Genomic DNA, 17,221 nt, shown 5'->3' with positions numbered 1-17,221 from the left:
TGTCTATTTCTTTACTTTACAATATGCAATCAGAGTGCTGTTCTAAACAACACACAATGCCTGAAATTAAAACCATCTGACGGGGCAGGGGAAATGGCAGTCAAGGCACTAGATCCCACATGACTGCATCCACAGGCAGAGTCCCAGATCCAGCTTAAAAAACATGCTGGATGAGGCTAGCAGGTGGCATAGTAGTTAAGGCACTGGATTCCCACATGGCCGAGAACAGTTTGCAACCTGGACCCAGCAACTTGAAAATCACCATGGGCACTTGTACATGCATGCCCAAAATCTCAAGAGGAGACTGAAGGAGAAAGAATTGCGGCATTGCCATCCCCTTTGGGGCGGGAGGGGGGGTGATTTCTCACTTTCCTGTTTCTCTCTGCCTCTCTCCAGCAAGTCCACATTCCCTACAGCAAAAATAAAACTCAACCTCCAGTGGATGGATGTCCACTAAGTGTCATCCTCTGTGGCTGCTACGTTGTTTTTTTTTTTTTGAGAGGTTTTTGCTATAGGGCGCATGCGCTCACCAGACAGACAGAGAGAGCCAGAGAGACAGAAAGCGAGAAATCAGCCCGCAGGGGGGATGGCCACGCCGCAATCCCATCTCCTCCATTCTCCTCTCGGGATCTTGGGCACGCACACACACGCGCCCGGCGTGAGTTTAAGCCACCAGGTCTAGGACTCAAACTGCGGTCGACTACGTGGGAGTCCAGTGACACAGCCATTATGCTAACTGCTGGTCCCAACGGCTGCTATTTTTTAACACTCTTTTCAGCAACTGAGGACAATGCATCATTAGCTTTTACTAAATAAGGCCATGAAACAGTGAGTATTTACTACATTTTCATTCACCATTATCTTCTAGAGTGCTATTTCTTAGTACACATATTTACACACAAACGTACAATGAACGTTTCATGAAATAATACCTATCATTATTACGTGTGATACACACTTCCCCATTCTTTCTTTTTTAATAGGGGTTATCAAGCACTGTGTGACTTCACAACCCACTAATGAGTGCCAACTTACAGTGGAAAGTGCTGTTGCAGATATCGGGAGATTTACAAGCTCTTGAGGGACCCAAGCTAGTGTCCACTAACTTACCTATTAGATCAATAAATGCCTGCCTTGAATACTCTTATTAAGATCCTTCTGCTTGTACTAAATGGTTCACAGGTATTAACCCCTAAATAACAAGCAGAGAGACAGATTCTGTAAAAGAAAAATGTCTGAGAATATGCATTGCAATGCAGAATGCACTTGCCATAGTGAACTATAGCCATATTGAGAGAAGTAAGGGAAGACCAAGGTTTTTAAAAGAAACATGAGAAGGGATTGCTTAAATTGTTTGGGGACAATTATCTTTGGCTACCAAGAATGAGAACAAAGGTGCTGTCAGTCCTGGATTGGACAGACAGTTTCTGGGCAGATGTCCTTGTAAAAGTCATCCCTGTGTGACGTTGCAGTGGTCTCTGTACAGGCTGGGTTCTGACAGAGTCCTGGTGACGATTCATTTTGTACTTGTGTGAGAATCACTCCCTCCATGGCCTTCCCCAGCTCCATTTCATTGGAATTAAGCACAAAGTTGACACAAATGAACTCCGTGTTGATCCTGACAACTTTCCCACAGACATCTATTCTCCAGGAAGTTGTAATCAGCCCTAGGATCATAACAAAACATCATTGAAGAAGACAGTAAGAATAAAATGCAGAGAAATGTCTCTGTCTGAGGAGATTTGAGAGTTTTGTTTTGTTTTGTTTTGTTTTCTGGAGAGGTTTTCACTATAGGGCGCGTGCACTCGCCAGACAGAGAGAGAGAGACATAGAGACGGAAAGCGAGAAATCACCTCCCAGGGGGGATGACCACGTCGCAATCCCTTCTCTTCCATTCTCCTCTCGGGATCTTGGGCATGCACACACATGCGCCCAGCGTGAGTTTTAAGCCACCGGGTCCAGGACGCGAACCGCGGTCACCTATGTGGGAGTCCAGCGACATAGCCATTACTCTAACTGCTGGTTCCCTTGAGAAGATTTTGTAGGGGGACTTGGAACTGTGCCCAGAGCTGGAGAGGTGGCTGAGACTTGGACACGCAGTTACGACTGCTGGGAGGAAGGGAAATGGAGACATTAACCAAGGAGTGAGCAGGTCCCCCAGCAAGGGGCTCGGTCCTATGCGGTCCTGAAGATTGGGAATCATCTACATAGAACAAGAAATGGTCATTGTAGAAATGCTATCCACTGGCCTGGAAATGGCAATGGTTAAATGTGCAATCACATCCCTGCCACCCAGCCTCACATGGGAGAAGATTCTGAGGAAAGAGGCATCTACTGGGAAGCCAGAGGTCAATGCAGGGGTGATGGGGACAAGGAGCATCCCTGGAGAAGAGGATAGCCATCGTAAACGTGGCCCTGTGGCTTTAGGCCCTGGGGACAGCTGGACAGAGCCCCTCCCAGAAGACAGTCAGATACGCACGTGGCTCACGCACTACTCACCCACCCATCCATAATAAAGTCCTGGACAGAAACAAACACATGCCAACAATTCCAGAACTTTCTGAGAAAACTGTATAATAACCCATTGGTTAGTATCCCTCAACCCCACACTATCCAACTTAACAGTTCAAGCAGACCCAGTGACGTGAGTTAGTCCCGAGTAAATGGGAGAGTGATAGGGACAGGAAACCAACAACTTGCTCCAATTTTATGGAACTAGGACAGATGGCTGAGTTCCTTGGCTTTTTGTTTGTTTTTTGTTTGTTTTTGTTTTAACAAAAAAAAAAAAAACATTTAAAAACCATTAGTTAACTAACTGCCGGTAGAGGGGCTTAGCCAGTGGCATGGTGGTTAAGGTGACTGGATCCCCACATGGTCAACTTTGCAGTCAATCTAGCAGCTTGAAAACACCAGTCACATGTACATTGGGTCCACAGTCCCTAAAAGGGAAATGAAGAGATTACAGCATGGCCAGCCCCCATGGGAGGGGCTTCCTCACTTTCCCTCTCCTTTTCTCTCTCCAGTGAGTGCACATGCTGACAAATTTAAAAAAAAAAAAAAAAAGCTAATAGAATTTCTAATAGTCTTGAAGCACTCTCCTCCTGTGATTTATTTTTTGTCTTCATTTGGTTCTCTAGCTCCCTGCTCTGTCCCCAGGGGCATGTGCTCGGCCCCTGTAATCCCTTAGGGTTTGACACATTGGTTCAGTGAAGCTTGATCCAAGCCATGGCTGATTTCAGTCTAAAATGAAATGCTTCCCATTTCTATTTCATAAGGCCTATGCTTCACAAATTTTTGTTTGCTTGCTTGCTTATTTCACAGAGACTAATCTAGCTTAGCATGCCAGTTGAGTTCCTATTTCTGGTGTTTACTTCGGCCTGCTTTTTTGCTTTTGTGTTTCAGGTGTTTGGAAAAGAAGTATGACCTCATTTGTGACTTTTGTAAAAAACACAAAACCATTCTTCGGTACATCATCTGGGGCATTTTAATAGCAGGTAAATAACAGAACGGGATAAGGATACCACACCATTCTTTGCAGGGATTCTCCAAACACTAACATTATATGTAAAAAGAATAAACCTTCCCCCAGACCTCATCGAACCATCCACAGACAGAGAAGCAAAGCTGGAAGTCCTTACTCGGGTCTGGCAGAGGATGCCTCCCAGTTTATCAGGCCAGCAGCTGATTTTTGTCACCAGCTCTCAGGGCTGACATACCTTTGTTATTGTGATGTGGTTTCAAGAGGGTGCATTGGTCAATGCGAATCTGGAAAATATAGGGGGCTAGCAGACATGGTTGATAATAACAAGGTAAAAACCTAGTTGAAGAGGGCAACATAAGCAATTGATGCTTTACAGAGTGCCACACAGGAGGCAGGACCATCTCCCACTCCTGCTGAAGGTGGGATGAGAATGTCTCCCTTCAAAGCAAAGGGCCTCGGGACCAGCAGTTAGCGTAATGGCTATGTCGCTGGACTCCCATGTAGTCAACCATGGTTCGAGTCCCGGACCTGGTAGCTTAAACTCATGCTGGGCACGTATGCGTGCGTGCCCAAGATCCCGAGAGGAGAATGGAGGAGAAGGGATTTCAGTGTGGCCATTCCCCCTGGGGGGTGATTTCTCGCTTTCTGTCTCTCTGTCTCTCTCTGTCTGTCGAGGGCACATGCCCTATAGCAAAAAAAAAAAAAAAAGCATAGGGCCTCGCAGTGCATTTTCAAGTACTCCCCTGCCTATAAAATGGAAGCCTTCCTCCAAGTCCCCAGACACTAAGCAGGACGGCTGCACCACCACAGGCAGTGGTTTTGCTGGTGCTCAGACACCTGAACCGGAAACTCGGCAGGTTGGTAAGCTTTTCTCTGCACCAGGCCACTCATATTCCAGGCTTTGCAGTATTTTAGGAATACAGCCAAAACGATGCAACTCTGCCATGGTAGTAAAACAACGCAGCCACAGACAGCACCCAAGCAGATGGGCATGGTTGTGTTCCAGCACAACACAGGATTGTTCTTGCCACCTACAAAAAACGAGTGGCAGGTCAGACACCCCGCGGACCATAGCGCTGACTATTAAGCACTACTCTCCGAAGTGGAGGGCACCTTGTTTTTCTGCTAGAATGTGCTTTGCAAAATCAGCCACCTTGACAATAGCTCCCCCTCCCTTTTTCTTGTAGATTATGTGCCACTTAGAGATGTCTGTTTTTCTGCTCAAGCTTAGGTCAAATCTGAGCTGCAAATCAGGAAAATCAATACCTCTCTGCAGGTGACTACTTCTACACTTGGCCTTTTTCTGATAACAGCTCACCTGCTGAGTCTGGATGCCAGGGGGAAAAGCGATTAGTCCTGAGCGAGAAACCCAGTGATTGAGTCTCAAGATTAAAGAATTCAGGTCCTGTAAGAAAAAGGACCTAACACCCTGACCTGCTAATATTCATAGAGAATCTTAGAGCCTTGCTTTGAAAAAAAAAAAAAATGAAAACCTCCATGAGAAAAGTCAGTAACCAACTGTATCAACAGCACTCCTGCAGTCAATGGTTTCTTGATTATCTCTACCCTGGCTGAGCCAGATGAAGGCTGGGGGTCAGTGGCTGGTGTCAATGACGTTCAGTGACTGCCTTTCTTCCTGGACAGGTTATCTGGCTATGGTGATTGCAGCCTGCGTGCTGAACTTTCACAGAGCCCTCCCGCTCTTTGTGATCACTGTGGTTGTCATCTTCTTTGTCATCTGGGACCACTTGATGGCCAAATATGAATATCGAATTGATGAGATCCTGTCTCCTGGCAGAAGGCTTCTGAATGGCCATTGGTTCTGGCTAAAGTGGTAAATGCAATGGTTCTCCTACTGCAGTTGAGAGGGATGTTAATCTTTTCCAACACTGTTCCAAAAATTTGTCCAGAAATTGCTTCCTCGTTGATGGGGTATTGAAACTAGAAAAGTAAAGAGTAATCGGTTATAATGCCTTCATTTTAGATAGGAAATCAAGGTCTAGATCAGGCAAATGACTCATTTGAGATGTGTTCAAATGTCCCTACACATTGCCTTCATTTCAAGAGTTACTAAATGATCAAATGTTGTCCAAAAGATGTTAATCACAGCCTTCCATGTGCTATATTACAGATTCACCTAGGTATCTACATCTCAAGATGCAGTTGAAATGTTGCAATGTCTTTAGTTTCCCCTCAGCTTATAAGTGGAAGGACATCGTGATCAATCAGTTGTCTGTCTTGGCACTGGAAAGGGAACAGCAACACGAATGCCACCTAATCTCAGAATATAACAGTATATATACACACACTCTCTCACACACACACACACATAGTTGATTTATAAAGCACAAAATGGAGATTGCTGACAACCTGTCTGCATTGTCATTTCATCTTTGCCCCTTTCTTTCTTTTTATCCAAGCCGTACATATTCTCTTTAGATTTTATTTACAAAAAAGATCATATAATTTTTTTTTTATTTCTAGAGGGTGTACGTGCTCACCAGAGAGAGAGAGAGAGAAAGCACCCCAATGGGGCATGGTCACACCACAACCCTTTTCCTCCGTTTCTCAATCCTGTCGGGATTTGGGCATGCATGCACATGTGCCCAGCATGCTTTCCAAGCCATGAGGGCTGGCATTATGGGGTCTAACTCCTTATGTATGATGCTTAGCTAGTGCACTATGGAGTTGGCCCCATAGTCAATCTTTAATTTTTTTTTTTTTTTGGTATTTAAATATATATATGTATTGGGCCAGCCCCATAACTCTATAGTTAAAAGAACTGGATCCCTCATGGCCAATCACAGAGTCCCAGCTCCAGAAGCTTGAAAAAACAGGCACGTGTGCATGTATGCCTCAAATCCCAGCAGAAAGGAAAAATGAAGGAGATGGGATTGCAGCATGATCTCACTCCATCAGTAGATGCTTTCTCCCTCCTTCTCCTTCTCAGTCTCTTCTCCCTCTCCCTGGCAAGTACACATGCCCACTGACAATTGAAAAATTGTATTTAGTTGATATCATGAGAGGGCAAGAGAGACAAGAACCTCCAACAGCACCTTACCAACCACAACCCTCCCCCCAGCCTTTCAGCCAGCCAGGATTTGAGTGCTCTTATAAATGTGCCTGGCATGTTCTTGTCCACCAGGGATCTGAACCCCAGATCCCCCATGTGGTTCCAGCATTGTGCAGTGGCACCACCTCCCCTTGCACCACCTCAGCTGGGCCAATTTTTAACTATTTTAAATATTATAGTGAATATAAATCTTTATTCCATTTCTGATTAACTTAGGCCAACCAATATTTCGTTCTTTGCATTTTTATGGACTAGTGAATCCAAATAACTTTTCAGTTAGACTTTCTTTACTCCCAATTTCCCTCATGCCCTTTATTCACTACAAACTTAAGTTTTGAAAATTGCTTTGATATTGAGGATTAGCACTTGACGTATTGTGTAATGAATAGATTAAAATTATGACCTATGGATTGTGATCAAAAAGTTTCATCATCATCCTTTCAGTCTTATTCAGTGGGAGCTATCTGCCATATACTTTGTATGAAAACACAGAAAGCCTGTGACCCTTCTGCTCACTCAGTTAATAGTCCAATTGTCACAGATGTATTTTTAATATCATAATATCCCCTCCCATACAATCATAATATCCCATCCCATCGACCAAAGTGTCCATCTTTTCTTTCCAGGTTGGGCCTGCATTTTGCCTTCCTCCTTGATGCCTTTTTCTCTACCATCCTCAAAACCAGAAGAGAAATCCGTGATGGCTGGGACAGCCACTAGCAGCTGGCTTCCTGCTATTAGCACAAAGTTAGCCTCCTTGGGGTCAAGGGACAGTGAATACTAGAAGATGACACTTTCCTGTAGGACCTGTGTCCTACAGTGACTGCTCAGGCTTTTTTCCTTATCCTCTCTCTATGAGTAAGTAGGACTCAGAACAGACTCTCCCCCAACAAGGCCTGCGTGGGATCTGCCAGGAAATTTCACACATCCCTGGCCTAATCAACCAGAATTATGCAATCCCAACACAGCAGCCTTGCTGGTTCTGCCATCTAGACAGTGAGTCAGACTTGTTATGCCCACTGGGCTCCCCCAGGGAGTGAGAGTGCAGTTTAAAGTCTCACCTAGCTCTTTGAGGCTCTGGTGAGGTCTCCTGACTATGTAGTACAAATTGCTGAGTCCTCCCTTAAAAAGAAGGTAACACCTTACCATCTCCCAAGAAGAATCCCAGTAGTTTCCTCAAACACCCCTTCCTCCTCTCTGCCCTTTTGTGTATCTTTGAGCTGCCAAAGGGTCCAAGAGTTGTAGAGGGGATGCCTTGCTTAATTTTTTGGCTATTTGCCCTTACAGCTACAACTAAAAAGTCTATTGCAATTTCTAAAACCACTTCCAGTGCCCAGGTGCCTTACTCTGGCAATTATTTTAATTTTTTTGTTTGTGGCCCAGCCTGGTGGCATGGTTGGAAGTGCTGAAAGCCGCATAGTTGACTGCAAGTTCAGATCCCCAGGTCAACATGAAAACATGTCAGGCACATGTGCGTGTGCCCAAGATTCTGATGAGCTTGAGGGCTGGGGGAAGGGCATCATACCTTGACAAGACCTTGTCGAGGGTGTTTCTTGCTCTCTTTCTTTCTCTCTCTCTTTGTCTCTCTCTCTCATGCACACATGCATTCTCTAACCTGAGTAAAATAAATAAAATTAAAATGTATATTTATTTGTGTGTTGTGTATATATGTGTGTATGTGTGTATGTATACACACATACACACATATATGCATATAGATACATACACATTTATTTTTGTGCATATATGTGTATATATGTATGTGTACATATAAACATACATATATATAGATATATACATGTGTGTGTGGTGTGTTTATTAGTTTATGCCTGATTACAATTTTTTTTAGAGGTTTTTGCTATAGGGCGTGTGCACTTGCCAGAAAGACGGAGAGAGACAAAGAGACAGAAAGCGAGAAATCACCCCCCCCGGGGGGGGTGGCCACACCGCAGTCCCTTCTCCTCCAGTCTCCTCTTGGGATCTTGGACACACACGCACGCACAACCGCCATGAGTTTAAGCCACTGGGTCCAGGACTCGAACCACGGTCGACTACACAGGAGTCCCAGCGACATAGCCATTATGTCAACTACTGGTCTCGCTGATTATAATTTTTAAGCTAGTCTAGATAATGATGTCAATACCCCCCTTTTTTTTCTGTTAGGGTGATTTGGAGCTTACTGATTCTGGGAGTTATTTTCTGGCTGATCTTCGACACCGCCAGGTTGGGCCAACAGCAACTGATATCCTTCGGTGGGCTCATAATGTACATAGTCCTGGCATTCGTGTTTTCCAAGCACCCAACCAAAGTAAGTGGAACATTGCTCTCTTGGGGTCCCCTCCTCTTTTTTCCTCAACTGCCAATTGCTCAAAACAATGATTGAGAGAAGATATAATATTTTTCAATATTTTTTCTACCCTGGTATGGTTGTTAAAAGGGACAAGAGTGCCTTTCTTCCTGAATTTTCACTATACTGTCTGTGACCATCTCATGTTTTGTTCTCGGTAACTTCCCAGTTATACACCAGAGACGTTTACTCTCTCTGCCAAGTCCAGTTTCCACTCACATGTCCATATTCCATCAAATACATATCAGAGAAAACCCACCCATTTTGATCCAGATTTCCCCAGACCAGTAAATAATCTAAAATTCTTTCCCCTGGATTTTGAGTTTTATCAAAGCTCCATTTGCAACTGGGGTTTTCTTTACTTCACACACGTATTGGTCCTTACACAGTACTTTTGACCTTAAACCCATTTCTCATCCTTACTTTGTTAACCTATAACTCTTGAAATGGACAAGAATTCTGAGACATTGATACTCTCACAGTGGCAAACTCTGAAAGATTTTCCTGGCTAAAAACTGACCCTAGGGGACTGTGATGGGGGGGAAGCATTAGTCAGAGACCAAGTTTACCTAATATGATCCCAACGCTTCGTCCTATTTGGGTGAACATCTCCATTTTCTGTGCCTCCGATCCCATAGTTTTCTCCAGGCCACTCATCTCTGCACCAGAAATGAAAGCAGATGATTGTCCATTACTGCTGCTCATCCCGGTCTGCATTAGAGTTAATTGGTTCCTTTTATGGTGAAATAAGAGCCCCTGAACAGGGCAGAATTTCACTTAATTCACTTACAAATTGTCAGACCAACAAACTTTGGACACACAGAGAAATCATGCTCTGCAATTCCATTTTCCAGACAAGGAAATAATTATGTGTGTCTAATATTTTCAGCATGATGAGGACAGCCAGATTCTCCCTCCTTTGATGGCCCTTCTTAGACTACTGTCTATGTCTAAGTTATTTACCAGGACAGAAAGCTTACATGCTTTCCCAGGACCGAAGGTTTCAAACTCAGGTTTAGGAAGAGGGAATGCAATGCTGAGAGTGTGTGTGTGTGTGTGTGTGTGTGTGTGTGTGTGTGTTTTAGAGAGAGATTTTTTGCTATAGGGTGTGTACACTCAATGAAGACAGAAAGAGAGAAAGTGAGAAATCACACACTTCCAGGGGGGATGACCACACTGCAAACCCTTCTCTATTCTCCTTTCTCCTCCCTTCTCCTCTTGGGATTTTGGGCACGCACGCACATGTGCCTGACATGAGTTTCAAGCCTCCAAGTCTGGGACTCAAACCCTGATTAGCCATGTAGGAGTCCAGTGATGTAACCATTATGCCATTTGCTGGTCCCACAATGCTGAGGTTTTTAAGGGATGACACTATCAAGGGATTCTCTTATGACTACTGTGGTTCCCAAAGAAGGAAGGTCACAGCCCACGTCTGAGAATGCACCCAAGAAAGTAGTGATGCTCTGACATTAGCTGAGTCAGCGTGGCTTTTCTAGTAAGATCTGTCTCTTGCTCTTTCTACATAGGTTTACTGGAGACCTGTCTTTTGGGGAATTGGGTTACAGTTCCTTCTTGGGCTCTTAATCCTAAGAACTAACCCTGGATTTGTGGCTTTCGACTGGTTGGGCAGGCAAGTTCAGGTAAGTCTGGTTCCAAATAGGCTTCTATAGTGCTTGAAATACTCGGATGTCATCCTCAAGATGTGTCAGAAATAGTTTATTTATCTGCATGAGTGGACTCAAATTTTAATTCCATAGCCATCAGTTAGAGATATAGTTTATGTCCAAAATATTAACTCATCTAGTTTACTAGTGTTAAACTCCCCTTACCTGTATCATCCATCCACCACATGACTACCAGTTCCTAATGCACTCTTCCTATGCCTAAGGGGGATGTCGCTCTTCTGAGATGGTTTCACAGGCAAACGGGCTTCCTTTGCATCCAGTGGTAACTGGGGCCACCCATGTGCCATCTACAGTTTGCTGGAGCAAATCACCATGCTCGGCTCATTCTTTAGCATCTGAAAGTCAGACCAAATGTCAGAAATGACAGGACACTGTATGCAACCACAGATCAAAAATACACTCTCCTGCCATTCATTGAAGGGGACAAAGCTGCAAACGTTAAGTTTCCAAGTCTGTCCAGCGACTTTGCTGGGTCTCTGTCCTCTGCAGAGCTCAGTGTTCTGTGGACTGTGACCCTCACCTCAGTGGTTATAATCATCTCTTTCTTTCTTTGACTCAGACTTTTCTGGCTTACACTGATGCAGGGGCTGTATTTGTCTTCGGTGAGAAATACACGGACCACTTCTTTGCATTTCAGGTAAGGCTGACACCTTTTTCTATGCAGTCACTGCCTTTTTAGCAGAATTTGGGACTTTGTAGCTGTTCAGATGAAGTGTAACTGACCTCAAACTAGGTGTACACCTGCCAGCCTTGTCATAGGTGCGCAACATACCTCTGCCCTTTGTCCTTTACAACGCTCTATGAAGACAGTGAATTATACACTTTTTACTTTGTTGTCATAGTATTAGTGGAAACATCTAAAGGGGGTCAGAAATATTCTAATATTTGGGTAGGGAGGGCTTATGGCATTACATGAAATACTTGTGAAAAATCATACGGGGTAACAGTATCTGGGATTTTAGGTAGAGAATGTTATGTAGCTGGCCATGAATATGCATGTGACCACCAATGGCTTCTAGGCCCAGAATCAATAACACCTCTGTACTTGGGAAACACTTCAGTTCTAGGCAAACAGAGAGCTGGTCAACCATATTGACCTCTGTTTTTTCAGAGCTGTCCCAATGCTAAATCTTTTTTATCACTCCTTCACAACGATATGGAAGGTGGTTCTAACTGAAGAAGGGTTTTTCTGTTTTGTTTTCTGGTTTCTGGTTTTTGTTTTGTTTTGTTTTGAGAGGTTTATGCCATAGGGCATGTGCACTCACCAGAAAGACAGAGAGAGACAGAAAGCAAGAAATCAACCCCCCAGAGGGGATGGCCACACCACAATCCCTTCTCCATTCTCCTCTCCTCAGTATCTTGGCCACACATGCACACACGCCCAGCATGAGTTTAAACCACCAGATCCGGGACTCAAATCACGGTCATTTACATGGGAGTCCAGCAGCATAGCCATTGCACCAACTGCTGGTCCCAAGAAGGGGTGCTATTTTACAGGAGAAGGGAAACCTGAATCCTGCCCAGGTGTAGTCTACTCCCTCACTCCAGAAAAGCTAACCCTCCCATGGGAAGGACCAACAGATACTTATTGATGTGTCCAAAAGACATGTTTTGAGACCAACCCTGAGGTCTGGTGGTTAAGGGAGCTGGATCCCACATGGCCAACCATGTGTTTCGAGTCCCGGCCCCAGCATCTTTAAAAATACACAGACATATGTGCATGCATGGCCAAAGTCATCATAATAGAATAGAAAAATGGAGAAGGGATTGTGGCATGACCGTGTCCCAATGGAGGGTATTTTCTCCCTCTCCTTTTTCCTCTCTGTCCCTCTGTCTCTGGCTAGCACACACAAAAATTTTTAAAAAGGGAGAGAGAGATGCACTTGGGTTTTCCTTCAGCTTTCCTTTTTGTGGTATGTTATTGTTTGTATGTTTCATTGTTTTCTCACCCCAGATTTACCTCCAAGTTATGCTAGTTTCAGTCAGAATTTTTTTTTTAACTAGAGGATGTGTGCCCTTGCCAGAGTGAGACATAGAGGAGAGGAAGAAAGCACCACTTAATAGGATATGTTCATACCACAATCCTTTCTCTAGTTCTCCATCCTGTGAGGATTTGGGCGCGCGCACACACACACACACACACACACACACACACACACGCCCAGCATGTTTTTCAAGTTTCCAGGACTGGGATTCAAACTCTATGATTGGCCATATGTGATCCAGTTCCCTTAGGAACTAGGCTATGGGGCTGGCCCATCAGTTACACCAATCTTTCTTTTAAGAGAAATTTTTTTGCTATAGGATTCATGTGCTTAATGGAGACACAAAGAGAGAGACAGAAAGCAAGAAATCAGCTCCCCAGAGGGGATGGCCACACTGCAATTCCTTTTCCTCCATTCTGCCTCAGGATTTTGGGCACACATGCAAATGTACCTCAATCCCTTCTCCTCTTGGAATTTGAACATACATGCACACATGCCTGATGTGAGTTTCAGGCCTCTGGGTCTGAGACTCAAACCATGTCGGCCATGTGGGAGTCCAGCGCCTAACTATTACGCCACCTGCTGGCTCCAGTTAAACCAACTTCTAATTCTGAATCTCTCTCTCTCTCTCTCTCTCTCTCTCTCTCTGTCTCTCTCTCAAGTTTTCTACAGGGTTCATGTGCTCACTAGAGATAAAAAAGAGAGGGAGAGAGATAAAAGATACCTGTCCAAGAGAGATGGTCACACTGCAATTCCTTTCCTTCCAATCTCTTTAGGACTTGGGGCATGTATACACACGCATCTGGCATGATTTTCAAGCCTCTGGGCCTGAGACTCGAACTCTACACTCAGCCATATGGTATTCAATCACCTTAACCTCCACATCATCAGCAGGCCCTTTCCCAAACCATATTTTAAACTGCTGATTTGATGTTTGGGTGCTGAGGTGATTAGGCCATCTGTGAAAGGTCAAGTATTTATAGAGGTAGAAATAGATTCATATCAAGAATTCAGAACTGGAAAAAATACCATCACAAAGGAGTAACCTGCTCCCTGGGCTCTACGGTGTCTTCAGAGCTTGCACACATGCACCAACTCCCTACCTGACACATACGTATGGGGCAGCGGCCTCTATATTCTCTTGCCAGTACAGAATTTCAAGGGTAACACTCCAGAAATGACCCTATTTAACTCCCTCAAGCTTTCAGGTAGGCTCTGCCCACCCATTAAAGCCAGGAAAAGGCTCACAGAGAGAGAACTGAATACTAGTACATATTATTAATAGAATTTTCTAAATTAGATCTTGTACAAATTTTCCTCAGCCATTCTGCCGCTGGCAGAAGCTTGTCTCAGCTATTTAGCTGGGGAACCGTAGTGAAAGGGTGTGGTGAGGTGGGACCGAGGAGGGACCCAGTCCACCATTCTGTGTGGCCTATGCAGGGTAGAAACTGCTGCACCAGGGACCAGGAGATGGAAGAATGGTTTGTCCCTGGACTCCCATGTAAGCTGCTGCAGTTCAATGACCAAACCTGGAAACTTGAAACTCATGTCAGGCACATGTGTGTGTGTGCCCAAAATCCCAAAAGGAGAATGGAGAAGGGATTGCGGTGTAGCCATCCCCCCACCCCGGGGGGGGGGGGGTTTCTAGCTTTCTGTCTCTCTGTCTCTTCAGCAAGCACACGTGCCCTTATAGCAAAAATATCTCTCTCAAAAAAAAAAAAAAAAGCAGAAACTTGGGATTAGCAGGCGCCATAATGGTTACATTGCTGGACTCCCACATAATTGATCACGGTTTAAGTCCCAGGCCTGGTGGCTTAAAACTCACCCTGGGCACATGTGTATAGGTGCCCAAAATCCCAAAAGGAGAATGGAGAAGAAAGGATTGCAGCGTGGCCATCCCCTCTGGAGGGTGATTTCTTGCTTTCTGTCTCTCTGTTTCTCTCTGTCTCTTCAGTGAGCATATGTGCCCTATAGCAAGTTCGTTCACAAAAAAAAAAAAAAAAAAAAAAAAACAGAAACTGCTGCACCAAAGGCACCTGAAGATTAACAAGAAAACAGAATCTAGGAAAATACAATATGCATTAGCACAGAACTATAATTTCCAAAATGTAATCACTTTAGTGATTCAAAATTCTATAGGTAAAAATCATTCTTATTTTAAAAGCTAACGACAGAATGAATGTTTACTCTATAAAGTGCAGTGTGTGAGCACCTGTCATATTTGGTCTGATCTGTGTAACCACTACAAATGAGTAGCTTGGGTTGCTTATGATTACTCTTGTCTTAGGTTACTCTGCTAAATTGTGATCAACTTCATGTCTTTTTATGTTTTTAAAGAGATTTTTTTAAAGGTTTTTGTTATAGGGCATGTGCGCTCGCCAGAAAGACAGAGAGAGACAGAGAGACAGAAAGCAAAAAATCACCCCCCAGGGGGGATGGCCATGCCACAATCCCTCCTCCTCCATTCTCCTCTCAGGATCTTGGGCATGCATGCACATGTGCCCAGAGTGAGTTTAAGCCACTGGGTCCAGGACTTGAACCGTGGTCGACTATATGGGAGTCCAGCAACATAGCCATTACGCCAAGTGCTGGTCCCAAGAGAATTTTTGCCTTAGGGCACATGCATTGGCTGAAAGAGAGAGAGGCAGTGAGAGGGAATGCGAGAAATAACTTCCCCAGTTAGGATGGCCATGCAGCCTTCTCCTCTATTCTCCTCCCAGGATCTTGGGCATGAACACACCTGAGCCCAGTGTGTTTTCAAGCCACCAGGTCCAGGACGCAAACCACATTTGGCCAAGGTGAAAGTCCAGTGATGTATCCACTACACCATCTACTGGCCCCAGAAGCCCATATCTTTTTAATAGCAGAACAACAGAATATTTGCTGATGGCCTTCAGTTTAATCTATTGGGTCATTGGAAAAGTCATTATGTATTTTTTCCATGTTTTTCTATGCAAAAATGCATCATGACTTTTCCAATGGCCTGATAGTTACTACAAATTCCTCCAAAATTTCATTCCTTCTCTCAATAAGAAAATTTCATCCTGGAAAAACGGTTTGAATAGAATCCAGACCTTTTTCCTGGCTTTAAGTCTTAGGCAAATTTTTCTTAACATTTTTTTTATTGTGATTTATTAAAGCTAAAACTGTTTTTCTTGAAATTAAAGAAAAATAAAACTACCTCATGACAGCAGCAGTAAGCTCTATAGCCTCATCTAGGTGCTACTTTATAGTATGTTCATTCTACTCACCGAGTTTTATGCCGAAAGTCAGACTTGTGTTCAGAGGTATGTTTATATCAGTTGTACTTACTATTGAAAGGATTTAGATGAATTAAGATCTGCGAATCAATAAAATGTGGCAGGGGGGGCATGGAAAGCAACTGTGGATGCCAGAGACAGTGTGGGAGGAGGCTGGGAAATCCAGAGGGTGAGAGGAATGGAATCAAGGGGATTAAAATGAAAAAAAAAGAAGCAAAATATATAAGAAATAAGAAATGGAAGTTTATTTGTTGATAATGACATGTATGGTAATATCCTTGATTGAGCCAATATACAGCGTATTCTGGATGGGAAAACTTATTTTCTATGCTGCAATGATATACAGTGAATGAATGTAAAATAAATAAATTTAAAATAAAATATATATATACATACATACTCACACTTACCCAGAAGAAATTAGAATCAGAGACTGCAGACAGGGAAATTGCTTGATCAAAGCGTCGTTGAGTTCAAGAGGAGTATCCAGTACTCAGCGTGTTTGAGAGGGAGAAGAAGAAGCAGGAAGGAGACCTGATATGAATCCTGTGGATACTTCCCAGGTCAACACTAACCCAGGACGCTCTTGCCCACCCCTCCCCTAGGTTCTGCCCATCGTGGTCTTCTTCAGCACCGTCATGTCCATGCTCTACTACCTGGGGCTGATGCAGTGGATCATCAGGAAGGTACTGGGACGGGAGGCGCAGGGCGCCAAGTGTAGACAAAGACGTAAAAGCCTTTTATCCAGAAGTATCCAAACTGCCTTTCTTTCCTGCCACGATCCCAATTATTAGGTTTAACTCCCCAAACCCTACATGTGTGCACAGAGGGTATTTTATCTCAGGGACTTCTAAGAGGGCTTTGATTTGACACCCACTGGGCACCTTTCTAAAACCAGAGCAGTTACTTTCGCTCTGAGGACTCGAGGTCAGACCCCTCTGGAGGGAAACAGCACTCATCATGGTTATCCGCCCTTGTGCCTCACATGAAGTCACCGCTCCTCCTCAGACAGCTACAGAAGCAGACACTACTGGTCTTGGAGGTGCTGAAGAAGCCCAGGTGAAAAGAAGCAGCTGCTTTTCACTCCGAAGGAAGATTTTTTTTTTTTTTTAATTTTGCCAGAGGGCACGTACACTCACCAGAGGGAGAGAGGAAAATAGCGCCCCCTACTGGGGCATGGCCACGCCTCAATTCTTTCTCCTCTTGGGATTTTGGGGATGCTGGCCTACAGCCTGGAGTGTTTTTTCAAGCTACTGGGGCCAGGATTTGAACCATGTAGTCAGTTATATAAGATCTGGCTAAGTTAACCACTCAGTTATGAGTCAGCCCTCCTGAGGGAGTTTTTTAAACAGGCAAATAAAATTTAAAAATAAATAAAATAGAAGAGCTG

General features: G+C 44.1%; 1 protein-coding gene across 1 annotated transcript in view; it reads left to right on the top strand.

Moving 5' to 3' along the window:
* The window catches only part of SLC28A3 (solute carrier family 28 member 3), a 71,958-nt gene that overhangs the window by 34,265 nt on the left and 20,472 nt on the right, over window positions 1–17,221 (top strand). The window contains exons 4-9 of the mRNA XM_006168990.2: window positions 3,403–3,494; window positions 5,126–5,315; window positions 8,718–8,862; window positions 10,428–10,541; window positions 11,146–11,223; window positions 16,437–16,517. Of these exons, the coding sequence (XP_006169052.1) occupies window positions 3,403–3,494; window positions 5,126–5,315; window positions 8,718–8,862; window positions 10,428–10,541; window positions 11,146–11,223; window positions 16,437–16,517 (700 nt within the window). The remainder of the gene's footprint in view (window positions 1–3,402; window positions 3,495–5,125; window positions 5,316–8,717; window positions 8,863–10,427; window positions 10,542–11,145; window positions 11,224–16,436; window positions 16,518–17,221) is intronic.

This window comes from Tupaia chinensis, unplaced genomic scaffold (assembly GCF_000334495.1).
Source record: "Tupaia chinensis unplaced genomic scaffold, TupChi_1.0 Scaffold146625_1, whole genome shotgun sequence".
NCBI classification, from domain to species: domain Eukaryota; kingdom Metazoa; phylum Chordata; class Mammalia; order Scandentia; family Tupaiidae; genus Tupaia; species Tupaia belangeri.
Note: the sequence above shows the minus strand (reverse complement) of the source record. Positions and strands in the feature narration are given on the sequence as shown.